The 26763-nt window shown below is 41.0% G+C and overlaps 1 protein-coding gene across 2 annotated transcripts in view; it reads left to right on the top strand.

Annotated features, from left to right (window-relative positions):
* Positions 1–962: 962 nt before the first annotated feature.
* The window catches only part of NEK4 (NIMA related kinase 4), a 41504-nt gene continuing 15703 nt past the window's right edge, over positions 963–26763 (top strand). The window contains exons 1-12 of one of the 2 annotated variants that reach the window (XM_047776586.1): positions 963–1248; positions 2834–3100; positions 4036–4233; positions 4415–4522; positions 10292–10446; positions 13470–13611; positions 16139–16546; positions 17062–17211; positions 18042–18191; positions 18644–18710; positions 19661–19770; positions 20852–20940. In XM_047776586.1, the coding sequence (XP_047632542.1) occupies positions 1156–1248; positions 2834–3100; positions 4036–4233; positions 4415–4522; positions 10292–10446; positions 13470–13611; positions 16139–16546; positions 17062–17211; positions 18042–18191; positions 18644–18710; positions 19661–19770; positions 20852–20940 (1937 nt within the window). In that variant the 5' untranslated portion in view covers positions 963–1155. The remainder of the gene's footprint in view (positions 1249–2833; positions 3101–4035; positions 4234–4414; positions 4523–10291; positions 10447–13469; positions 13612–16138; positions 16547–17061; positions 17212–18041; positions 18192–18643; positions 18711–19660; positions 19771–20851; positions 20941–26763) is intronic. The other variant, XM_047776595.1, reaches the window with a different exon arrangement.

Raw genomic sequence — 26763 nt, 5'->3', positions numbered from 1 at the left:
CTCAGAAACGTAGAAACTAACCCAAATGTTTTTCAAATTCCTGTGATCTGAGATAATCTTTGGTAAATTAAAACTAGTTTAAGTTTGGTGGTTTAATTAAAATAGGTATGTCTTCAGAGTTATCAGCATTAAAAATGCAGGCATGCAAGTTTTATTCTGAGTACAGTAGCCAAATAAGTTCATATTCTTTCTGTTACAAAATTGGATATAGGCCAAAAAATCTTACATTTCAATGGGATGGATTGCAGGACCTTCAGAAAGACACTCTTGGACTGTAGGAATATATGAACACACACAGCAAGGATTTGCAACTTTTGGTTTTCTTAGACAAATGTTCTAGGAAAGGGAGGTGTTGACTAGAACAACGATAAATTCTATTTGCAGCGTTGAACTCTCATAGGTGGACTTGTTAAGGGGGCTGGGTCTTTCTAGGGACACTGCCTTAAGCTGATAGAAACCATGCCAGAATTTGGACAAGTCACTGCAGGGGTTTGAATGGAGTCCTTCTGAGAGTTCTTTGCAGTTCTCAACATGCAAGTTGAAGTGTTTAGGGATGAAATGTACTGATATCTTCAATTTATCTTGCAATGCATGAAAAAAAAATAGATTCTGCTTAATGCATATATTAACCATCATATGGTAAAGAAAAGTAACAGATGTTACTTTTAGAATCTAGTTTGCCACTGGCTCCCACAGTTAGAATGTGAGCTCTGGGAGGACAGCGATTTTGTCGGCCTAGTACATGGTTAGCAGTCAATAAATATCTGTGGAGCGAAGGAACAACACTTGCAAATTGCTTAGAAGTTCGCGCTCAATACACGGAAGCGGTCAGGAGTCTATTGTTGCTGGCAACCCGGAAGTTCTTCCCGTGGAACCAAAGCTGAGGGTGCGCGCGCAGGTCTGGCGCAGTCGCTCTGGCCGCCTCGGCTCCTTGGTAGGTCTTCCGGAGCCCGGAGCATGCGCGGATCTGCGCCGCGGGTATCGCTATGGCAGCGGCGTCGCGGTGGGTCGGGCCTCTGCGCTGGCGCGCAGGCCCCGCGATCTCAGCCGCCGCGGGCACCCTAGCCTCTCGGGCATGAGCGGTGTCCCCTGCTGCCGTTCGCTGGCCCACCCGCCGCTGCCGCCGCATCGCGACTGTGGGTTCGTGCCGGGATCATGCCCCTGACCGCCTACTGCTACCAACGTGTTGTGGGCAGAGGCAGCTACGGGGAGGTGACGCTTGTGAGGCACCGGCGGGACGGCAGGCAGGTCCGCGGGGTTGGGGCCCGGCAGGGCAAGGGGACAGACAGGGATTCGCCAAAGGTGCCGTTCAAGGGCTGGGCCCTGCTTGTCTGAAGGGAACGCACCTCGGATGGTACTTCCTCAGGGAAATCATCCCAGACCACCAAGACTAGGCCAGGCCTTCCTCTCATAATATGCGCCCTAAATTCCCCGGAATTCTTTGGTCTGCACACTTTCCCCTCACTCTGACAGTTCGTGCATTCCCAGCATCGAACGGCGGCGCCTGGCAAGTATTCCTTCTTCCTACCTGGAGACCGCTGGACTCACTCAAAACTCAGCTCATCACCTTCCCTCCAAACATCCTCTTACGGTCACCATTTCAGGGGTTAGTTCACCACCAACCAGCCAGTTGCCCAAGCTGGACATGAGTCATTCTGGGATCCCTCCTCCCTTTCCGCACTCCCACCCCCTTACGTCTGTCCACTAAGCCATCTGGCTTTTTCTTCATCTCCACAGGCACCTCCCCCCGTCCAGGACATCATTATCTCTAGCTAAGCTATAGCCATGGCCTCCCAGCTCGCCCTGCCACTTGACAGCCCTTGAGCAATTCACTTTCATTGCAGTCTCATTGATCATTCTAAAACTTGCCTCTAATGTGGCACTTTGTCCCATTACCTTCAGGAGAATGAGCCAGTTATTTAATGTAGTTTATAAATACAGTGACCATATAATGTATTGTACAAACTGAGACAGTATAGAAACGAAAAAGAGTCACTATTAATAATTACACCAGGACAATGGAACTACCCCATGCAAACTGAAAAGAGATGTCCGAATAAGTTTAAGTTCCTCGCCCCTCTTCTTTCTCAGGTGCTGGTCATTCCACCTGGAACACAAGCTCAGGCATAAGAGATTTATCCAGTGGGCAATGGGGAGGTGGGGGGGGGGGTTACTGGATTTTTGGAGCTGAGGATGGGATACTGGCTGTAATAATAGCCGCTCACATTTGAACAGTAGGTTACATTTACAAAGCACATTTATGATTGTGTTTGTTGAATAATGAATTGTATGGTCTGTCAGTTGATTGAAGCCAGTGTTTTAGGTGTTGGAGGACATTGATTTTTTTTTTTTAAACGAGGATAATTTTGGATGTTGAGGATAAGTGATTTTTAGCCTTATTGGACCACAGATCCCTTTAAGTTTCTGATGTAATCCATGGACCCATTCTGTCTGTAGATGTATGTTCAAACCATGTTATATGCACCTTTGTAGGGGGGATTTAGAGGTTAAAGAGCTTGTACCATAGATTTTTATGATTGATTCAGTGTATGTTAACATGGACTCATTTTTAGCCATTAATGAAATTGTAAAGTGCAGATGCAAAGTATGCTTTTTGTGACCCCTACCCTGATATAAGTTTAACCTATAAAAAGTATCGTTAGTGATAAATCTTTTTCCCAAATTTGTGCTTTGCAAATAACAAAATGAATAGGTTATGTGGCAGTCTCCAGAAGGTTGGTTTTGAGGATGCTCAGAACTGTTAAATACTTTTGAACCTATCAATATTGTATGTTTGTTTGCATATTGTGAAAACATGTGTGTTTTTTTGTAGTATGTCATCAAAAAGCTGAACCTCCAAAATGCCTCCAGCAGAGAGCGGCGAGCTGCTGAACAGGAAGCTCAGCTCTTGTCTCAGCTGAAGCACCCTAATATTGTCACCTACAAGGAGTCGTGGGAGGGAGGGGACGGTCTGCTGTACATCGTCATGGGATTCTGTGAAGGAGGTGATCTGTACCGAAAGCTCAAAGAGCAGAAAGGGAGACTTCTGCCTGAGAGTCAGGTGGTTGAGTGGTTTGTTCAGATCGCCATGGCTCTGCAGGTACTGTCAGGACTCAGAGCATCCCACTTGCTCCACAGTGACTGTGGCATGGCTGATGGGTTTTTAGGAAAATGCTTCCCCAAGTGCTTACATGAAAAAAAAAATTCTTTTAGAAATTCGTTTATGAACTGGACCTAGTCCTTCTTGCCATAGGACTGGAATAGTTCTGAATGAGTGATATCTCTATTGAAGCAGTCATGGATTTTGTCTAATTGCCCAGAAAGCCAGTTCTCTACTCATTTAATACTTAGAGCAAAATCCATTTTAAGGGCCCTGAATTGACAAAGAGCAGAGAATGACCATGTTTGTTATCAGTTGGTCAGCTATGTCATAATGAAAGATGGTTGGGCTAATTAATATGCCTAGACTGTGGGGCTTTGGGCTTTAGCTTTGCTGTGGCAGAGTGGAAATGAGAAACACGTTTATGTTTTAATATACACATATTCAAGATGAAACTGTTTATGAAATACCACTTTGGGACTGGGCAGACTTGTCCAGAATTAATTGACCTAGTTTAAGTCCTAGGGAACTCGTTCTAAATAAAAGTGATTGATCTTTTATAGTGGAAGATATTAAACTGAAGATTTCATGAGTATGAGAGGACTATGCATCTGAACTTATATAAGTCATCCGTCTACCTTCGTTAGGAGTTTGTAAGCATGTTTTAAAACTGGATCCATATAATGCTAGATGGTACAGTTGTCATGGTACCAGGGAACAGTTGTGAAGGAAGCTGGGCAAATTAATTCATGGAGCTTAATTTCTTACTTTGGAAAGTTGTAAATAGGGACTTTTTATTTAGAGATGATAAAATAGTAGTATTTTGACATGTAGGTAACAAAGGCACTTTAACTTATACAATTGTTGATGGTATATAAGAAGTCAGGAATAAATGAGTATATTTATATTTAATAAAATTTTATTTCTTTCCTCAGTATTTACATGAAAAACACATTCTTCACCGAGATCTGAAAACTCAAAATGTCTTCCTAACAAGAACAAACATCATCAAAGTGGGTGACCTAGGAATTGCCCGAGTGCTTGAGAACCACTGTGACATGGCCAGCACCCTCATTGGGACACCCTACTACATGAGCCCTGAATTGTTCTCAAACAAACCCTACAACTATAAGGTAGGATTGGACTGTGTATGCCAGCTCACCTTATCTCTAGGACAGTATTCATCATTTCAGAATCCATCTGAATAGTAAATTAAAAGAATTCCCTGTGAATTGCTTTAAGGAAATTTTTTTAAGAGGAAAAAATATAAATAAGGCATTCTCCATGTAACCATTTACTATTTTTCTTTTCTAGTCTGATGTCTGGGCTCTGGGATGCTGTGTTTATGAAATGGCCACCCTGAAGCATGCTTTCAATGCAAAAGACATGAATTCTTTAGTTTATCGGATTATTGAAGGAAAGGTAAAGAATATTCTGGAACTAATTGTTTTTAATATTTGGAGCAAGGTTAAATTACTGCAGCTTTGTAAGTAGTTACTGGCAAAAAGGAATAATCATTGATGTTGGTGGATAAGAATGGTGGGGAGTTCCTGTCATGGTGCAGCAGAAACGAAACCAACTAGGAACCATGAGGTTGTGGGTTTGATCCCTGGCCTTGCTCAGTGGGTTAAGGATCCGGTGTTGCCGTGTGCTGTGGTGTAGGTCGCAGACTCGGCTCAGATCCTGCACTGCTGTGGCTGTGGCACAGGCTGGGCAGCTACAGCTCCGATTCAACCCCTAGCCTGGGAAACTCCATATGCCTTGGGTGCGGCCTAAAAAGACAAAAGCCAAAAAAAAAAAAAAAAAAGAATGGTGTAGTAAGGATCCAGACTATTATCCATGAGGATGCGGGTTTGAGCTCTGGTCTCACTCGGTGGGTTAAGGATCCGTTGTTGCTGTGAGCTGTGGTGTAGATCGCAAATGTGGTTTGGATCCCACATTGCTGTGGCTGTGGCGTAGGCTGGCAGCTGCAGCTCTGGTTCAACCCCTAGCCTGGGAACTTCCATATGCTGCATATGTGGAAAGAATGGTGGGTTCTGTTCATGGGATAGGTTGAACTGGAGAAGGGATTGATTGTTTCTTTTTCAAAAATTTTATTGGCATATAATTGACTTATCGAGTTGTGTTAATTTCAGGTGTATAGCAAAGAAAATAAGTTATACATATGCATACATACATTCCTTTTCATATTCTTTTCCCATAAATTACAACACAGTACTGCGTAAATTTTCCTGTGCTGTGTAGTAAGTCCCCGTAACCTATGTATTCTAGATTGTAATAGTGTGTGTATATCAATCCCAACTCCGAACCTTATTTATCCCCTGCCGCACGTTTCCCCTTTGGTAAACATAAGTTTGGTTTCAAAATCTTTGAGTCTCTTTCTGTTTTGGAAGTTCTGTTGTATCATTTCTGTTAGACTCTGCATATTAGCAATCTCATATGATATTTGTCTGTTTGACTTTCTTCACTTAGTATGATAATTTGTAGGTCCATCCATGTTGTTGCAAATGGTGTTATTTAATGCTTTTTGTGGCTGAGTAATATTCCAGTGTGTGTATGTGTATATATATATACACATCTTCTTTATCCAGTGCTCTGTTGATGGACATTCAGCTTGCTTCCATGTCTTGGCTGTTGTAAATAGTGCTGCAGTGGACACTGGGATGCATGTATCTTTTCAATTTATGGTTTTCTCCAGATATAAGCCCACAAGTGGGATTGCTAGATCATATGGTAGTTCTATATTTAATTTTTTAAGGAACCTGCATACTGTTATCCATAGTGGTTGCACCAGCTTACATTCCCACCAATAGTTTAGGAGGGTTTGCTTTTCTCCACAGCTTCTCCAGCATTTATTGTTTGTAGACTTTGATGATGGCTGTTCTGACTGGTATGAGGTGATATCTCATTGTAGTTTTGATTTGCATTTCTCTAATAATTAGTGATGTTGAACATCTTTTCATTTGCTTTTTGGCCATCTGTCTTGTCTTCTTTGGAGAAATATCTGTTTAGATCATCTGACCATTTTTTAATTGGTCTGCTTGTTGCTTGTTTTTTTTTTAATATAAAGCTGTATGAGATGTTTGTATATTTTGGAGATTAATCCTTTGATGGTCACTTTGTTCGAAAAGATTTTTTTTCCCATTCAGTGGGTTATCTTTTCATTGTGTTCATGGTTTCCTTTCCTGTGCAAAAACTTTTTTTTTTTCCTTCTTTTCAGGGCCACACTCAAGGCATATGGCAGTTCCTGGGATAACCAATTCCCATCGGAGTCGGCGACCTACACCACAGCTCATGGCAATGCCTGACCCACTGAGTGAGGCCAGGGATCAAACCCCCATCCTCATGGATACTAGTCAGATTCATTTCCTCTGTGCCACAACAGGAGGTCCCAAAAGCTTTTACGTTTAATTTGGTCCCATTCGTTTTTATTTTCATTACTCTAGGAGGTGGATCAAAAAAGATACCACTATGATTTATGTCTGAGAGTGTTCTGACTATGTTTTCCTCTAGAAGTGTTATAGTATCTGGTCTAACATTTATGTCTTTAATACATTTTGACTGTATTTTTGTGTATGGCGTTAGAGAGTGTTGTAATTTCATTCTTTTACATGTTGCTGTCCAGTTTTCACAACATTACTTATTGAAGAGACTGTTTTTTCTCCAATGTATATTATTTCCTCCTTTTTCTTTTCTTTTTTTTTTGTCTTTTGTCTTTTTTGTTGTTGTTGTTGCTATTTCTTGGGCCACTCCCGCGGCATATGGAGGTTCCCAGGCTAGGGGTCGAATCGGAGCTGTAGCCACCGGACTATGCCAGAGCCACAGCAACGCGGGATCCGAGCCACGTCTGCAACCTACACCACAGCTCACGGCAACGCTGAATCCTTAACCCACCGAGCAAGGCCAGGGATCGAACCCGCAACCTCATGGTTCCTAGTCGGATTCGTTAACCACTGCGCCACAACGGGAACTCCTCTTTCCTCCTTTTTCGTATGTGACCATATGTATGTGGGTTTATTTCTGGGTTTTCTGTCCTGCTCCACTGATCAATATGTCTGTTTTTGTGCCAATAGCATACTGTTTTTCATGAGGCACAATCAATGGCCTCTTTATTTATTTGTTAATTTTGGGGGGCCACATGTGGCATGTGGAAGTTCCCAGGCCAAGGATTGAACCTGAACTACGGCGGTGACCCAAGCTGATGCAGTGACAACACAACCCTCTCTGCCACAAGAGAACTCCAGTACCATACTGTTTTGACGACTGTAGCTTTGTAGTATAATCTGAAGCCAGGAAGCCTGGTTCCACCAGGATTGTTTCTTAATGTTAATTAATAAATTGGTTTAATGGCTCTGAAGAATTGACTTCTTGAAAACCATTACGTTGTAGCCACTACCTCTAGGGAAGATGCCCCTAGAGGCTGTTGGTAGCTTCTAATAAGCTTATGGTTAAATGAGCCCCATTTTTTTTTTTTTTTTTTAGCAGCCGCACCTGTGGCATATGAAAGTTCCAAGGCTAGGGGTAGAATTGGAGCCACAGCTGCTAGTCTGCTGCACAGCTACAACAATGTGGAATCCAAGCCACAGCTGTGACCTACACCACAGCTTGCAGCAACACTGGATCCTTAACCCACTGAGCAAGGCCAGGAATCAAACCCACATCCTCATGGATACTAATCAGGTTCTTAACCCACTGAGACCCAATGGGAACTCCTGAATGAGCCCCATTTAAAATGAGTCCACTTGTTGCTCCTTTGATAATCCTCATAATCACTAGTAACCAGTTTAAAATTGCAGAAAGCAGAGTTCTTGCTGTGGTGCAATGGGTTAAGCATCCCACTGCAGCAGCTCAAGTTGCTGCAGAGCTGAGGGTTTGATCCCTAGCCTTGTACAGATGGTTAAAGGATCTGGTGTAGGTTGCACCTGTGGCTCAGATTCAATCCCTGGCCCAGGAACTTCCATATGCCTTGGGTGCAGCCATTTAAAAAAAAAAATTGCAGAAAGCGTTGTGTATAATAGATGCTAGAATGATCAACATTATATATCAATTTCATGAGGCTAGTTTCCCCCTGAAGTATAAGGCCCCCACACACCATTGAATTTTAAGACTATAAGCCACCTACTGATTTTAATATTATACCAGGACTCATTTAAGTTTTTAATTTTGAGAAATATTAAAAAACAAGGAGGAGTTCCCGTCGTGGCGCAGTGGTTAACGAATCCGACTAGGAACCATGAGGTTGCGGGTTCGGTCCCTGCCCTTGCTCAGTGGGTTAAGGATCCAGCGTTGCCGTGAGCTGTGGTGTAGGTTGCAGACGTGGCTCGGATCTCGCGTCGCTGTGGCTCTGGCGTAGGCTGGCGGCTGCAGCTCCGATTCGACCCCTAGCCTGGGAACCTCCATATGCCGCAGGAACAGCCCAAAGAAATAGCAAAAAGACAAACAAACAAACAAACAAACAAGGGGAGTTCCTGTCATGGCCCAGTAGTAACGAACCTGACTAGTATCCATGAGAATGCAGGTACGATCCCTGGCCTCAGTCAGTGGGTTAAGGATCTGGTGTTTCCATGAGCTGTGGTGTAGGTCACAGACACGGCTTGGAACCGTTGTTGCTGTGGCTGTGGTGTAGGCCAGCAGCTACAGCTCCTGTTTGACTCCTAGCCTGGGACCTTCCATATGCCACAGGTGCGGCCCTAAAAAGACAAAAAAATAAATTAAAAACAAAACACATGCACACACAAGGAGTTCCTATCATGGCTCAGCAGAAATGAATCTGATTGTCATCCATGAGGACACAGGTTTGATCCCTGGCCTCACTCAGTGGGTTCAGGATCTGGCGTTTACGTGGGCTGTGTTTTGAGTCACAGACGTGGCTTGGAACCTGCGTTGCTGTGGCTGTGGTGTAGGTCGAAGATGCGCTCTGATTCGACCCTTCGCCTGGGAACCTTCTTGATGAAAGATAAAAACAAAACAGGAGTTCCCATCGTGGCTCAGTGGTTAACGAACCCAGCTAGCATCCATGAGGTGGATGGATTCCATCCCTGGCCTCGATCAGTGAGTTTGGGATCTGGCGTTGCCGTGAGCTGTGGTGTAGGTCGAAGATTCGGCTCGGATTTTGCATTGCTGTGGCTGTGGCATAGGTTGGCAGCTACAGCTCTGATTGGACCCATAGCCTGGGAACCTCCATATGCCACAGGTGCAGCCCTAAAAAGGCAAAAACAAAACAAAACAAAAAACAACAGCAAAAAAAACCCACACGGAATGTAAAATTTGATTATAAATCCACTACTTAAAGAATCAAGCAAGAAAGGGGTGAAATTCCTCTCTGTTTCCATTTATTTCCATCCTCTGGAGATAACCACTGCTAACAGTTTGGTGTATAGTATTCCTGGCTTTTCCCTGTCTTTATACAGACATAGCTCTGGGTGTGTACGTTTAAAAAGTAACTGAAATGGTATCAGGCTATACACAATGGTACATCAACTTGCTTTTTTTTTTTTTTTGTCTTTTTAGGGCCACACTTGTGGCATATAGAGGTTCCCAGGCTAGGGGTCGAATCAGAGCTGTAGCTGCTGGCCTACAACACAGCCACGGCAATTCAGGATCCAAGCCACGTCTGCGACCTACACCACAGCCGGCCGGATCCTTAACCCACTGAGCAAGGCCAGGAATCAAACCTGTGTCCTCATGGATGCTAGTCAGATTTGTTTCTCCTGAGCCATGATGGGAGCTCCCACAACTTGCTTTTCTGACTTATATACAAGGGACATCGTTCCAGGTCAGTACCTGCAAATCTTCTATTTTTTTTAAAGGCTGCCTAGTATTTTCTTAGAAGGGTGTACTATATTCTATTCCACAAGTACACCATGAATGGCCACTTGCATTGTTTCCACTTGTTTACTACTACAAGAACAATACTGCAGTGAATATCCTGGTACATAAATCTTGAGGTACTCATGTTCTTATTTACGAAGGGGAGAGTCCTCAAATAGGACTGCTGGTTTGAAGGATATACTTTTATAATTTTATGAACTTGATATTAGAATCAGGACTCCAGGTGTGCCTCCTGTAGATTTATATGCTGGTTATTTTCTGCTCCCGTGGATAAAGATTTTAAATAAATATTGGGAAACCTCTACCTTCTTTTCTTCAGAAGACCATTAGTCATACCTGTGATATTATTTCTCTTTGTAGCTGCCACCAATGCCAAAAGATTATAGCCCAGAGCTGGCAGAACTGATAAGGACCATGCTGAGCAAAAGGCCTGAAGAAAGACCTTCTGTGAGGAGTATCCTGAGGCAGCCTTACATAAAGCACCAAATCTCCTTGTTTTTGGAGGCCACAAAGGCGTAAGATACTTCCCTTCCAAATAGCTGGGCTAAATATATAGATGGAATAAAAAGAGGGTGACTTCTATAATTTTCATGTGTGAGAATTTATGGTGAATTTATTTATTTGTTTATTTATTTGGTTTTTTACGGCCACACCTGTGGCATATGGAGGTTCCCAGGCTAGGGGTTGAATCGGAGCTGTAGCTGCCAGCCACAGCAACAGCCACAGCCACAGCCACGCAGGATCTGAGCTACATCTGTGACCTATACCACAGCTCACAGCAACACTGGGTCCTTAACCCACTGAGTGAGGCCAGGGATCAAACCTGCAACCTTATGGTTCCTAATCAGATTCATTTCCATTGTGCCACGATGGGAACTCTGAATTTTTTTATACCATGAAGTAGAATTGCCTGAGTAGAACAAAATTTGCTTAATTGCTAAAATCATAAATCTAAATTTGGAAAATCACTTTTACATTCCTCTGAGATTTCCAAGACATATGGAGTATGGTTCTTTTAAAAAGCATATGTTTTGGAAATCATAATTAACATCAGAGATTATCTAAGAAGCCTGTTATATTAGGTACTATGTAAGATAATAGTCACATTTAAAAAATTGTATTTGGGAAGTTCCTGTTTTGGCATAGCAGAAACGAATCTGACTGGTATCCACGAGGATGCAGGCTCACTCCCTTGCCTCTATCAGTGGGTTGGGAATCCAGCGTGGCTGTGAACTGGGGTGTAGGATGCAGACGTGGCTGGAATCCCACATTGCTGTGGCTGTGATGTAGGCTGGCAGCTGTAGCTCTGATTTGACCACTAGTCTGGGAACTTCCATATGCTTCGGGTGAGGCCCTAATAAAGCAAATAAATAAATAAATAAATAAATAATAGTAGTAGTATTTGAGAGTTCCCGCTGTAGTGCAGTGGGATTGACGGCATCTCTGAAGCACTGGGACACAGGTTTGATCCTCGGCCCAGCACAGTGGGTTAAGAATCCATTGTAACTGTGGTTCAGATCTGATCCCTGGCCCAGGAACTCCATGTACTGCAGGGTGGGCAAAAAAGATTTTGAAAAATAATAAAATAAAAAATAATGTTCAGGGGTTCCCATAAAAAATAGCATTCAGGAAACGAATCTGATTAGTATCCATGAGGACGTAGGTTCGATCCCTGGCCTTGCTCAGTGGGTTAAGGATCAGGCGTTGCCGTGAGGTGGTATAGGTTGCAAACGTGGCTTGGATTCTGCACTGCTGTCGCTGTGGTGTAGGCTGGTCACTATGGCTCCAATTCGACACCTAGCCTGGGAACTTCCATATGCTGCAGGTGGGGCTCTAAAAAGGCAAAAAAAAAAAAGTATTCAAATTTCAGAGAGCTTTTATAACGTTCCCTCTTCACTCACGTAACTTCTCAAAGGGTTAAGAATTCTTTCTTTGAGGAGTTCCCATCGTGGCGCAGTGGTTAACAAATCTGACTAGGAACCATGAGGTTGTGGGTTTGGTCCCTGGCCTTGCTCAGTGGGTTAAGGATCCAGCGTTGCCGTGAGCTGTGGTGTAGGTTGCAGACATGGCTGGGATCCTATGTTGCTGTGGCTCTGGCGTAGGCCGGTGGCTACAGCTCCGATTCAACCCCTGGCCTGGGAACCTCCATATGCCAAGGGAGTGGCCCTAGAAAAGGCAAAAAGACAAAAAAAAAAAAAAGAATTCTTTCTTTGATAAGAAATATCTTATCCTGGTCCTATTCACTAAATAGTCAGGATATCAGTCTTTGCCTTTTGACATGTTAAATTTGGGAGGCATGCTCTCTTTAGAGGCCCCAGCAGATAAAGAAGGATCATCTTTTTGTTTGCATTGCCTATAATCTCCCACCAGACAGACATTTGGACTTCTGCAGCTCTGGTCTTCTTGCTGCCCTTGAATTCCCCAGAGGTTTAGCTCAGTTGTATAACATCACATTTAAACAGCTGGAGATACTATTCCTGTATACAGTTACTTTGCAGGTCAAGGCTGAGAATACTGAGAATACTCTCAAACTTGGTGAAGCAGAAGCAAGCAATTGTGGTATTATTGCAAAGATGAAACTTGAGGTGAAAGTTATTCTAATACTTCTAATTTTGAGGCGATTTATCATAGACTTTTTTTTTTTTAAATCTTTTTAGGGCCATACCCACAGCATATGGAGGTTCCCAGGCTAGGGGTTGCATCAGAGGTGTAGCTGCTGGCCTGCATCAAAGCCGTAGCAACGCAGGATCCATTCTACATCTGCAACCTATACCACAGCTCACAGCAATGCCGGATTCTTAACCCACTGAATGAGGCCAGGGATTGAACCTGCATCCTCATGAATGCTAGTCAGTTTTGTTTCCACTGAGCCATGATGGGAACTCCTAGATTTTTTTTTTTCTTTGACCGCACTGTGGCATGTGGAAGTTCTCAGGCCAGTGATCAAACCTATACCGCGGTTGAGATCTGTGCCAGGGCTGCAGCAACACTGAACCCTTAACGCGCTGCACCACAAGAGTACTTCCTAATTTTTCATAGATTTTAAATTTTGGAATAATAATGTCTTTACAGAGAAGTTGCAGAGATAGCACCGAGAGTTTCCATATAACCTTTGCCCAGTTTCTCCTATCAACATCTTATAATGGTACATTTGTCAGAACTAAGAAGATGACAACAGTACCTTATGTTGACTAAACTCCAGACTTTATTTGGCTTTTAGCAATTTTTCTGCTAATGTCCTTTTTCTGCTTTAGGATCCAATCCGGGATACAATATTACATTTAGTCCCCATTTCTCCTTTTCAACTTGGCAATGAGACAATTTCTCACTTTCTTTGTTTTTCATGACCTTGACTGCTTCTGAAGATTACTGGTCAAGTGTTTTGTAGAATGCCCCCTGGTTTTTAGAAGACTGTTCTCTATAAATGGAGCAGTTCTATAAGGGAGTGTAACATGTATGCACATTTCCCCATATATATAGAAACCTTTAACCTTCACTGTATTGATAATAACTTTTTCTTCTTTTCTCCTTCATAAAGAAAAACCTCCAAAAATAATATTAAAAATAGCGACTGTAAATCCAAGCCTGTGGCTACAGTGGTTTCGGAAAAGGCCGAATCAAGTCCTGAAGTAGTTACCCCTCAACCACACTCTTCTGAGGGCTTCAAGACATATGTAATGGTATGTCTGTTTTTAAAGGATATGTGTTCTAGAAACTGAAAATGATAGGTTACCTAAGCTAGTTATTCTGTGTGAGATTATTAAGCTTCACTAGTGATTCTGTTGTATAATTAATGTTGTATTATAAAGAAGGAATACTGGAGAGGATGATTAACTTAGCCCACTTCTTCACAGTGGCCCATTGAAATGTTCATGAAGTCAGTGCTGTAACAACTTGACAAATTTAACATAAAGTTAACCATTTTAAAGTGCATCCATTATTTTATGCAATCATTACGTCTATCTCATTCCAAAACATTTCATCACCCCAATTGGAAACCCCACACCCATTAAGTCATCACTCCTCATTCCCTTCTCCATCATTTTTCTGGAAAACCACAGTGTTTTCTGTTTGTATGGGTTTGCTTATTCTCCATATCTAATATAAATGGGATCTTATAATATGTAACCTTTTGTGTCTGGCTTCTTTCACTTAGCATGTTGTTGAGGTTTATCCACAAAGCATATATCAATATTTATGTTTATGTCTAAAAAATACTGTCTTGTATGTATACAGCACAGTTTGTTTATCCTTTCATTGGGTCGTTTTCACCTGTTGGCTATTGCTGTGAACATTTGGGTATAATATTTGTTTGAGTACCTGTTTTCAGTTCTTTTGGGTATCTAGGAGAGGAATTGCTGGGTCATAGGAAAATTTAATGGGTAACTTTTTGAGGAACAACCACACTTTTTCCATCATGTCACACTTCTACAAACAATCCCTGAGAATTGTAATTTCTCCACAACTTCACCAAATCTTGTTACTTTCATTTTTTTTCTGATTCTAGCCATTCTAGTGGGTGTGATGTGGCATCTCATTTTAGGTGTGGGGTGTTTTTTTTTTGTTTGTTTGGTTTTTTTCTTTTTTTTTTTTTTTTTGCTTTTTTAGAGCTACACCTTCAGCATGTGGAGTTCCTAGCCTGGGGGTAAAATCAGAGCTGCAGCTGCCAGCCTAAACCACAGCCATAGTAACGCAGGATCTGAGCCATGTCTGTGAGTTATGCCACAACTTGGGGCAACACTGGATTCTTAACCCACTGAGTGAGGCCAGGGGTAGAACCCATATCCTTATGCATATTAGTCCGGGTTCATAATCTGCTGAACCACAATGGGAACTCCTCATTTTAGTTTTGACTTGCATTTCTGTAATGACTAATAACAAAGAACTTGGCCATTTGAATGCCTTTGTTGGAAGAATATCTGTTAAGTGCTTTGCCCATTTTTCATTTGGGTTTTTTGGGTTTTTTTTTTGTCATTGAGTTCTAAAAGTTCTTTCTGTATTATGGATACTAGACCCTCATCAGATATATGATTTACAAATATTTCCTCTCATTCTGTTGGTGTGTTTCCACTTTCTTGATAATGTTCTTGTATGCTTGGATGTTTTTAATTTTGATGAAGGCTAATTTATCTGGTTTTTTTCCTTTTGTTGCCCATTCTCATATCTGAGAATCCCTTGCCAAATCCAAGGTCACAAAGATATATGCCTGTGTTTTTCCTAGGTGTCTTATAGTTTTAGCTTTTATGTTTAGTTTATTGATCCATTAACCATTTTTTACTATGGTAAAATATATGCAACATAAAATTTGCCATTTTTAACCATTTAAAAATATATAATTCAGTGGCCTTAATTACATTCACATTGTTGTACAGCCATCACTTTGTCTTCCAAAACCAGTTCATCAGTCAAACAAACTCTGTACCCGTTAAGCAATAACTCCCAGACTGTGGTAACCTCTAATTTACTTTCTGTCTCATGAATTTGTCTGCTCCAGATGCCTTGTATAAATGGAATTATATATAACACTTGTCCTTTTGTGTCTAGCTTATTTCACTTAGCAAGTTTTCCAGGATTATCCACGTTGTAGCATATGTCATAACTTCATTTCTTTCTATGGATTTATAATATTCCATTGTATTTATTTATTTATTTATTTATTTATTTATTTTGCCTTTTTGCCTTTTCTAGGGCTGCTCCCACGGCCTATGGAGGTTCCCAGGGTAGAGGTCTAATTGGAGCTGTAGCTGCCGGCCTACACCAGAACCATAGCAGCACAGGATCTGAGCTGCATCTGCAACCTACACCATGGCTCATGGCAATGCCGGATCCTTAACCCACTGAGCAAGGCCAGGGTTCGAACCCGAAACCTCATGGTTCCTAGTCGGATTCATTAACCACTGAGCCACGACGGGAACTCCCCTTCCACTGTATTTATATAACACATTTTGTTATTCCATTCATCTGCTAATGGACATTTGGGATAGTTCCGTCTTTGGGCCACTGCGAATAATGCTGCTGTATACATTGGAGCACAAACATCTGAGTTCCTACTTTCAGTTCTTGGGGTGTATACCTGGGAGAGGGATTTTTGGGTCATATGGTTATTCCATGTGTAGCTTCCTAAGGAGCATGTTGTTCCATTTTGAGTTAATTTTTTAATGTAGTATAAGGAGTGCTATAATAAGTTGAAAGCATGTTTTCATTCAGGATGAAGACAGATGTTTGTCCCAGGAGAAACCCTTAGTCACTGGCCCCTTGAAGACACCCACAAGTGTGAAAGGCCACACCTACAAACCAGACATGAGCAATACTGCAGAATCACTAGCCACGATCAGTAGAGTGAATATTGACATCTTACCTGCAGAAAGGAGGAACTCGGTGAACAACAGCTTAGTTCAAGAGAATCAGCCAAAACAATTAGATGCCTCTAATGAGCTCCAGGTTAACTGTAGTATTTCTCAAGTGAAGGAGAGGCTGCAGGATAACACTAAATCCAGTACTCAGTCTGAAAACCAATTTCCTGTGTGGTCCTCTGACAATATTACTGGAGAAAAGAATGTCTCAGTGAAGCCTCTGCAGCTCCTAAACAAAGACCAAAATTTACCAAAGGACTGGGTAAGTGATATGCACAAGGCATTGGTTTCAGAGAAAAGACTAGAAAATGTAGTTACAAAGATGTGTGTTGTGTTCTTTGATTGTGCTTTTAGTTGTAGTGTTAGGGAAATGAGTTACTCCCGTATAATGGTTTAAGCATAACCAACCAGAGGAGAGGACTTTTGAGGTATTTTTAGATCCCTTCTGTGCCCTGGTGTAGGATACTTGCCAAGTTATAAAGAGATTTTTTGAAAAATTAAATTGAACATCAGTAGTTTCAGATTAATAACAATTGGAGCAATTTAATTATAATTACTTTTATTGAGGAAAAGAGAAAAAAGCAAAATATAAAGATAACTGATGTCAGCATTTTGTCTTTGCCTGTTAACAATGAAAATCAGCATTCATTCTGAGAAAACTTTCGTTTTTAATTTTCAAAGTAGACTTGGGGGGTTTGGCCATTTGAAAGTTCAAAAGACTTTCATTATTCTGTTTTGTTGTTTTGATGTTGTTTGTTTCATTTTGTTATTTTTAAGGATCAAGTTGCTGGTGGATGTGTTACAGAAAAGCAGGACAGAATCAACCCAAGTTTACAGCCATACAGGTCTGGGTCTGAGCCTTCCCTGTCTCGACAGCGGCGGCAGAAAAAAAGAGGACAGACTGAGCATAGTGGGGAAAAGAGACAGGTGAGCAGAGATCTCTTTGGAATAAGTCATTGTGCTGCTGCTTGGGAAATAGACTGTAGGAAGCTCCATTTCTGTATAGAATTATTAACAGTTGCGAAAAAAGTACATACAGATGGAAGAAGCATATGGAGAAGGGTAGAAATGGCAAGATGCTATATATTAGTTTTCAAATGTCAGTGAGTTAGAAGCAGAATAAGGATGTTAACTTCTCCAGCAAAGATAAACAGCTCATTATGAGAGTTAAAGGAACAGGCTGACAAAGGTAAATCTCTGATAACTCCTATGTCATATTGATGAACAGTTTCTCCCTCTACTTCTGCATAAGATTGTGTCAACCTCTTATTTCTGGAAGTAACTTCCACAGGCACCCTCTGTATAAGATTATTTTATTTTATTTTATTTTTTTAATCTTTCTGTATTTCTCCATGGCCGCACCTGCAGCATATTGAGGTTCCCAGGCTAGGGGTCTAATCGGAGCTATAGCTGCCGGCCTACTCCAGAGCCACAGCAACGCAGGATCCGAGCCATGTCTGCAACCTACACCACAGCTCATGGCAATGCCAGATCTTTAACCCACTGAGCAAGGCCAGGGATCAAACCCACAATCTCATGGTTCCTAGTAGAATTTGTTAACCACTGAGCCACGATGGGAACTCCTGTATAAGCTTCTTAAATGTTATTCACTTCTGCCAGAGTTTCTTCCCCCAAAAGCAGTATTTTGCAGTTTTTGAGAGTGAATCACTAACAAATACATCGATTTCCCGATGGGGAATCTTTGGAAGTGGATATACATGCAACTGATCATCTCCCTCTTTTTTTAATTATTTAAGTTCCAAGAGACTCCTCCCTGTCTTTTGCCTTCTCTTCCCACTATTGGAAAAATGGATGTCACATCAACACAGAATAATGCTGAAAACCAAAGTAAAGTGTTCACTGGATCTGTAAGCAGTTCAGGGAGCAGTGACATATCATCATCAAAGGTTGGATTTTTTTAAAACTTTATTATAAAGCTTTTTGATTGTAAAATCCTGCATATATTGTGAAGTTTTATATGAAAACATCTTAGCCCTGCTTTTTGCCAAACACTGGAAAGCACAAATTTGTGGTTCTCAACAGAAGCTTTGTTTGAAATGGATAGATTCTTTTGGTTCCAGGGCTGGTCACTTCCAGTTAATTAAGGAGACCAAGTGAATGCCGAATATAGGAAATATAAAATTTCCCATATGCCCTTCCAAAAGTGAGTTCTTCTAGCAATGAGTACTGTGATCATCCTAGCTAGTACTTATAACTCTGATGTGAACTGGTTTCAAATGGCCAGTTCTTTAAAGGCCTGTGTAAGGCCTTTGCCTGTGATGTTAGATGACACATCATGTATTGTAAGTGTTACAAGACTAGTGAGTAGAAATGGAAGTAACTGTGACTTTTTTAAAAGGACCGGCCATTATCAGCAAGAGAGAGGAGGCGATTAAAGCAGTCACAGGAAGAGATCTTCCCTTCAGGTAAAGTTGTTCTCTTTCCTTCATCTTTTTGGAGCTTGTTGATATAGTTCATGGACATAACATTGGTACTGGTTGTTAAGAATTTTGAGCATCAGTAATCTATTTGGGAAACTAATTTGGAAGAATTTTTGAAATTTCCTTGTCAAGCCTTTAAAACAAAATCAGCATAGTGTTGGATCTGGAACTTGTATTATTAAAGGAACAGGATACTAAAAAGAGAGCAAGAAGGCTTTGAATGGCAGTAACTCCTGGGAGATCTCAGACAGGAAATAAACCTGGTGAGTGTTTAATCTGTTTCCATGTTCAGAGTCTGTTGGTCAAAGAAGTGCTCTCTCTTTTATTTTCTTTTTTCTTTTTATGGCTGCACCTGTGGCGTATGGAAGTTCCAAGCCAGGGGTCAAATTGGAGCTGCAGCTGCCGGCCTCCATCACAGCCACAGCAATGCAGGATCCGAACTGCATCTGCAACCTACACTGTAGCTTTCGGCAACGCCAGGTCCTTAACCCTTTGATCGAGGTCATGGAGCAAACCTGCATCCTAATGGGTACTAGTCAGGTTCTTAACCCGCTAAACCACAACGGGAACTCTAAAGAAGTGCTCTCTTCTCAAGAACAGAGGGAGGAAGTCAGGAGAATGGTGATGCCTTGGACTAAGGGCCATGATTATTCCTATTCCTAACATTCTTACTTTGATTGTCAGAAGGGCATTATCTCTTTGCAGCTGAGGAGTCTGAAGCTCAGCAGGGTTAAGTAATTTGCCCAAGGTCACAGGGCTGGTAGACCTAGAGCTGAGATATGAGCCAAGGTATCAGACACGAATGATGATGAATATGCTGTCTGAGTTCCTTCTAGGTTGGCCCTTGCTGGGTTATCTTCCATACCCAGTGCAAAGCCCTCTTCTGTTTAGGCCAGCCCACTATAAACAGCCTCTGAGGCTGGTCACTTTTTCAGGCCCTTCAGTGAGGAGAGCTTCTTTGAGTCCATTGGAGCCAGGGAAACCACAAGAGGAAGGCCAGCCCATCCCTGCTCACTGGTTATCTTCTGACTGCAGCATCGCCCAGGTACATTACATAGTCCTAAGAGAAAAGGTGGATATGTCTACATCTGGCAAGCCTAATACAGTAAACCTCATAAATGCCAGCTCAGTTTATTTCTAGGACAGCACTGGCGTAAGTTACACTTTTCACACTTCCTTTGATAATTAAAAGAATTTTGTTTGCTTCATTAAGGAATGAATTTTTCAGGTGCTCTTATAGACAATGGGTGACGTAGTTAATATCTTTCTTAGTCTTTTAAATAAGACTTCCAAAGGGCTTCCACTAGGCAACACTTTGTTTCTTCTACTGTGTTAATAATGCACCAAACAGCATGGCCAGATATTTGTTTTACTTGCTGATCCTTCCTTGGTTTCCAGTTTGTCATAGTAGCTTACCTTTCCACCTAGGGATGATATAGGGGCACCATCTGGTGGCTGAATAAGTAATTGTAAGGTTTTCAACCCCATATTTGCTTCTCTGTGTAATAATACCATAGGAATAATTATCTACTTTTCTGTATTCCAGTTTTTGACGTTATTTCTTGGAGTATGTTATTTTTTTTTAAAAAAAAAGGAAGCGTCCTTCCCTTGAAATGAAGTTTTTTCTTTCACAACAATCTGTGATTTAGTTGTTTCACTAATTAAGAAGATCCTCTTTATTTTACAAAGTTGTAGGGTTTGTGTGTATAGTATCAAATAATCCTTTAAAGCATTTAATAGTGCTTTAAATGAGAAGGCAGAGATTACTTTTTTTAGGTGATATTCTGTCTAATTTAAAATGCCAGTATTGCTTATGGTACCAGCCTTCTGCTTAGAGATTGAAACACCAGAACTGTTTGTCCACTCTGGAAAGGAAGTACCATAGCTGAGATGTTTCAGAGCTTTATAAAACTTCACTTTAAAGTTCCTCAGGCTTCATTTATGAACTTCAAGGGTGACCTGGGACACCATTTGGGTAGAGTAACTTCAATTTTTATATTCATTTGTTCTAGGGTTAAATTGAACCTAGGTGCACATTGTATCTAGACACTGCATCTAAGATACTTTTGTGTATTACATTCTGGTTGTGTTGTCATGTGGAATTTTGTTTTTCCAAACATAAATAGGAAAGGAAACTCACCCATTGTCTCTCTGAGGATGAGTTAAGTTCTTCTACAAGTTCAACTGATAAATCAGATGGGGATTCCAGGGAACAGTAAGTTCTTATTTTTCTATCTCCCTTCATAAACTGTTTGTTTGAATTAATCCTAAATGTACATTTATAATAGAATTCAGACCTGCAGTACTGTCATTGATAATGTTGTAAATTTTTGGTATATGCTAGAGCTAAAGGTCTCTTCTACTGAACACATCTGTTTTTCATTCAGAATTCTTATAAAGTATCTTCTTAGCTCTGTGTTTATAGTTTTCGTCAGTAGAAACAGTTTGGCCATTATTTCTTCAAGTATATTTTTGGACTCCTTGCCCTCTTGAGGATGTGACAAACATGTAAATTAGATTGCTTAAAGTTGTCCCATATCTCACTGATGATGTTCATTTTTTAGACCTTTTTTTCTCTGTGTTTTGTAGATTCTATTGCTGTATCGTTATTTGTTAGTCTTTTTCAGGCTCTACCTGCAACATTTGCAAGTTCCCAGGCTATGGGTCAGATACAAGCCATAGGCAGCAGTGTACACCACAGCAACACCAGATCTGAGCCATGTCTCCAACCTACACCACAGCTTGTGGTAATGCCAGATCCTTAACCTACTGAATGAGGCCAGGGATCAAACCCACATCCTCATGGATACTAGGCAAGTTCATAACCCGCTGAATCATAACAGGAACTCCTATTGCTGTATCTTTGAGTTCATTAATCTTTTCTTATCTAATTTGTTAATCCTATCCCATGTATTTAACACATTTAACTTATTATTTGTAGTTCAATTGGATCTTTCTTATATCTTCATTACCTCTCCTTAACATGTTAATGCTTCCTTACCTTGGCCATATGGAAATATAATAACCATTTTAATGTCTTTATTTACTAATTCACTTCTGTCACTTCTGGATATATTTCTATTAACTGATATTTTTCTTTTCACAAATGTGTGCTATTTTCCTGCTTTGCATATCTGGTATTTTTGACTGGATGCTGGACGTCAATTTTAGTCCATTGGGTGCTGTTATTTTTCTTTTTCTCTAAATATTCTTTTCGGGGGGTCCCTTTAAAGTTTAATGTTATTTTATTTTATTTTATTTTTCGTCTTTTTGTCTTTTGTTGTTGTAGTTGTTGCTGTTGCTATTTCTTGGGCCGCTCCCGCGGCATATGGAGGTTCCCAGGCTAGAGGTCTAATCGGAGCTGTAGCCGCCAGCCTACCCCAGAGCCACAGCAACTCGGGATCCAAGCCGCGTCTGCAACCTACACCACAGCTCACGGCAATGCCGGATCGTTAACCCACTGAGCAAGGGCAGGGACTGAACCCGCCACCTCATGGTTCCCAGTCGGATTTGTTAACCACTGCACCACGACGGGAACTCCTTTTTTTTTTTGTCTTTTTGTAATGTTATTTTAATAAATGTATAATGTTTAAGTTTTTTTTTGTTTTTTTTTTGTCTTTTTGCTATTTCTTTGGGCCGCTCCTACGGCATATGGAGGTTCCCAGGCTAGGGGTTGAATTGGAGCTGCAGCCACCGGCCTATGCCAGAGCCACAGCAACGCGGGATCCGAGCCTCGTCTGCAGCCTACACCACAGCTCACAGCAACGCCAGATCGTCAACCCACTGAGCAAGGGCAGGGACCGAACCCGCAACCTCATGGTTCCTAGTCGGATTCGTTAACCACTGCGCCACGACGGGAACTCCATGTTTAAGTTTTGAGGAAAGTTGTTATATGACATTACATGGGTCACAAAGAATAATGTGGAAAACTAATTGTTTTCCTAAAAAATAGTTTCTCAAAGTTATAGCAGTTTTTAAAGTCTGACCTTTCTTGGACAGTAACAATCCTTTTTTCTTTCTTTCTTCACATCTTCCTTCCTCCCCTCCTCCCTCCTTCCCTCTCTGTCTCATTCTCTTTCTTCCTTCCTTTTTTTTTTTTTTGCTTTTTAGGGCCACACCCATGGCATATGGAAATTCCCAGGTTAGGTGTTGAATCAGAGCTACAGCTGCCGGCTTACACCACAGCCACAGCAGCCGTGTTTGCGACCTACACCACAGTTCATGGCAACACTGGATCCCTGACCCACTGGGCGAGGCCAGGCATTGAACCCACATCCTCATGGATACTAGTCAGATTTGTTACCGCTGTACCATAACGGGAACTCCCTTTTTTTCTTTCTTTTGTAGGAACAGATAACATAAGATCTGTCCTCTTAAGTATTTTTTCTTATTGAAATATAGTTAATTTACAATGTTGTGTTAGTTTCAAGTATAGAGCAAAGTGATTCACTTACACATGTATATATTCTTTTTCAGATTCTTTTCTATTATGTTATTATAGGATACTGAATATAGTTCCCTGTCTTATACAGGAGGTCCTTGTTGTTTACCTATTTTTTATATAGAAGTATGTATATGTTAATCCCACACTCCTATTTAGCACCCCCTACCCCACCCGCTATCTCCTTTAGTAAACTTAGTTTGTTTTCTTTGTGAGTCTGTTTCTATTTTGTTAATAAGTTTATTTGTATCATTTTTTAAGATTCTGCATATAAGCGATATATGATATTTGTCTTTCTCTGTATGACTTCACTTAGTATTATAACCTTTAGGTCCATGTTGCACAAATGGCATTACTTCATTCTTTTTTATAGCTAGTATTCCCTTATATACATATTTCTTTCCATTTTATACATACACACACACACACACACACACACACACACACACCCCACATCTTCTTTATCCATTCATCTGTCAATGGAGTTTAGGTTGCTTCCATGTCTTGGCCATTGTAAATAGTGCTGCTGTGAACATTAGGGTTCATGTATCATTTTTTTCTTTTCTTTTCTTTTTTATGGCTGCACCTGTGGCATTTGGGAGTTCCCAGGCTAGGGATCAAGTTGGAGCTGCAGCTGCAGGCCTATACCACAGCCCCAGCATTGCTGGAAATGAGTTGCATTTGTGACCTTTGCTGCCCCTTGTGGCAATGCTGGATCCTTAACCCACTGAGCAAGGACAGGGATCAAACTCTCATCCTCATGGAGTCCTTTTTGGGCTCTTAACTTGCTGAGCTACAGTGAGAACTCCTGCATATATCTTTTGAATTAAGGTTTTCTCCAGGAGTGGAATTGCAAGATCATATGCTAACTCTGTTTTTAGTTTAGTTTGTTTGTTTTTCTTTTTTGGCCACACCCTTGGTATGTGGAAGTTTCCGGGCCGGGGATGAAACCTGCACCACAGCAGTGACCCAAGCCCCCAAAGTGACAGCACCAAATCTTAACTACTAAACCACAAGAGAATTCCTGTTTTTAGTTTTTTAAGAATCTTCCTACTCTCTCCTCAGTGGTTGCGCCAGTTGACATTCCCACGTACAGTGTAGGAGGGCTCCCTTTTCTCCACACCCTCTCTAGCATTTATTATTTGTAGGCTTTTTTTTTTTTTTTTTGCTTTTTGGGGCCGCACCTGTGGCATTCGGAGGTTCCCAGGCTAGGGGTGGAATCATAGTTGCAGCTGCCAACCTGTGCCACAGCCACAGCAATGTGGGATCTGAGCTGTGTCTGTGACCTACACTACAGCTCATGGCAACACTGGATCTCCCATGCTCTGAGCAAGGCCAGGGATTGAACCTGCATCCTCATGGATACTAGTCAGATTCATTTCCACTGCGCCACAACAGGAACTTATATTATTTGCAGACTTTTTTTTTTTTTTTTGTTATTGTTGTTGTTGTTGTTGCTATTTCTTGGGCCACTCCCTCGGCATATGGAGGTTCCCAGGCTAGGGGTTGAATCGGAGCTGTAGCCACCGGCCTATGCCAGAGCCACAGCAACGCGGAATCCGAGCCGCGTCTGCAACCTACACATGGCAACGCCAGATTGTTAACCCACTGAGCAAGGGCAGGGACCGAACCCGCAACCTCATGGTTCCTATAGTCGGATTCGTTAACCACTGCGCCACGACGAGAACTCCTTTTTTTTTTTGGTGGTTGTTGTTGTTGTTGTTATTGTTGTTGTTGTTGTTGTTGCTATTTCTTGATTTGCAGACTTTTTAATGATGACCATTCTGACTGATCTGAGGTGATACGTCATTGTAGTTTTGATTTGCATTTCTCTAATAATTAGCGATGATGAGCATCTTTTCATGTGCCTATTGGCCATCTGTATGTCATCTTTGAAGAAATTTCTATTTAGGTCTTCTGCTCATTTTTTGATTGGGTTGTTTGTCTTTTTGATATTAGGCTGTATGAGCTTTTGTATATCTTGGAAATTAATCCCTTGTCAATAGCATTATCTGCAAATATTTTCTCCCAGTCCATAGGTTAGGATAAAAACTCTTCAGAAAGCGGACATATAGGGAACATACCTCAACATAATAAAGGCCATATATGACAAACCCACAGCTATCCAACATCCATTCATGATAAAAACTCTTACCAAAGTGGGAATAGAGGGCATATCTTAACACAGTAAAAGCCATTAATGACTAACCCACAGCAAATATAATACTCAAAGGAGAAAAGATGAAAGCTTTCCCACTCAAATCTAGAACAAGACAAGGATGCCCACTCTCACCACTTGTATCCAACCTAGTACTGGAAATCCTAGCCATAGCAGTTAGACAAACAAAAGAAACAAAATGTATCCAAATTTGAAGAGAAGAGGTAAAATTGTCACTATGCATATGACATGATACTATATATAGAAAACCCTAAGGACTCCACACAAAAAATACTTGAACTGATCAACAAATTCAGCAAAGTAGCAGGATACAAGATTGACATTTCAGAAATCAGTTGCATTTCTGTATACTAACGATGAAATATTAGAAAAAGAATACAAAAATACCTTTTAAAATCACACCCCCCCCAATTAAATACCTAGGAATAAACCTGACCAAGGAGGTGAAAGACATATGCTGAGAACTATAAAACATTAATCAAGGAAATTAAAGAGGATTCAAAGAAATGGAAAGAGATTCCATGCTCCTGGGTTGGAAAAATTAATATTGTAAAAATGGCCATACCACCCAAAGCAATCTACAGATTCAATGCAATCCCTATCAAATTACCCGTGACATTTTTCACAGAACTAAAAAGAAATCCAAAAATTTATATGGAATCACAAAAGACCCAGAATTGCCAAAGCAATCCTGAGGGACAAAAACCAAGCAGGAGGCATAACTCCCAGACTCAGGCATTATTACAAAGCCACAGTAATAAAGACAGTGTGGTACTGGTACCAAAACAGACAGACCAATAGAACAGAATAGAGAACCCAGAAATAAACTCAGACTCCTACAGTCAATTAATCTTTGACAAAGGAGGCAAGAATATAAAATGGGAAAAAGACAGTCTCTTTAGCAAGTGCTCCTGGGAAAACTGGACAGCTTCATGTAAATCAGTGAAAATGGAACACACCATCATACCATGCACAAAAATAAACTCAAATGGCTTAAAGACTTGAATGTAAGACAAGATACCATCAAACTCCTAAAAGAGAACATAGGCAAAACATTCTCTGACATCAACTGTACAAATGTTTACTTAGGTCAGTCTCCCATGTCAACAGAAATACAAGCAAAAATAAACCAATGGACCTCATCAAACTTATAAGCTTTTGCACAGCAGAGGAAACGTTTTTTTAAAAAAAAACAAAAAGATAACCTACGGAATGGGAGAAAATATTTAGTTTCTAATGATGCAACTGACAAGGGCTTAATGTCTAAAATCTACAAAGAACTTATACAACTCCAAAGCAAAAAACCCAACAACCCAATTGAAAAATGGGCGAAAGACCTGAATAGACATTTCTCCAAAGAAGATATACAGATGGCCAACAAGCACATGAAAAAATGTCCAACATCACTAATTATCAGA

Source organism: Phacochoerus africanus, chromosome 1 (assembly GCF_016906955.1).
Source record: "Phacochoerus africanus isolate WHEZ1 chromosome 1, ROS_Pafr_v1, whole genome shotgun sequence".
Classification (NCBI taxonomy): domain Eukaryota; kingdom Metazoa; phylum Chordata; class Mammalia; order Artiodactyla; family Suidae; genus Phacochoerus; species Phacochoerus africanus.
This window is presented reverse-complemented; position numbering and strand designations above follow the sequence as displayed.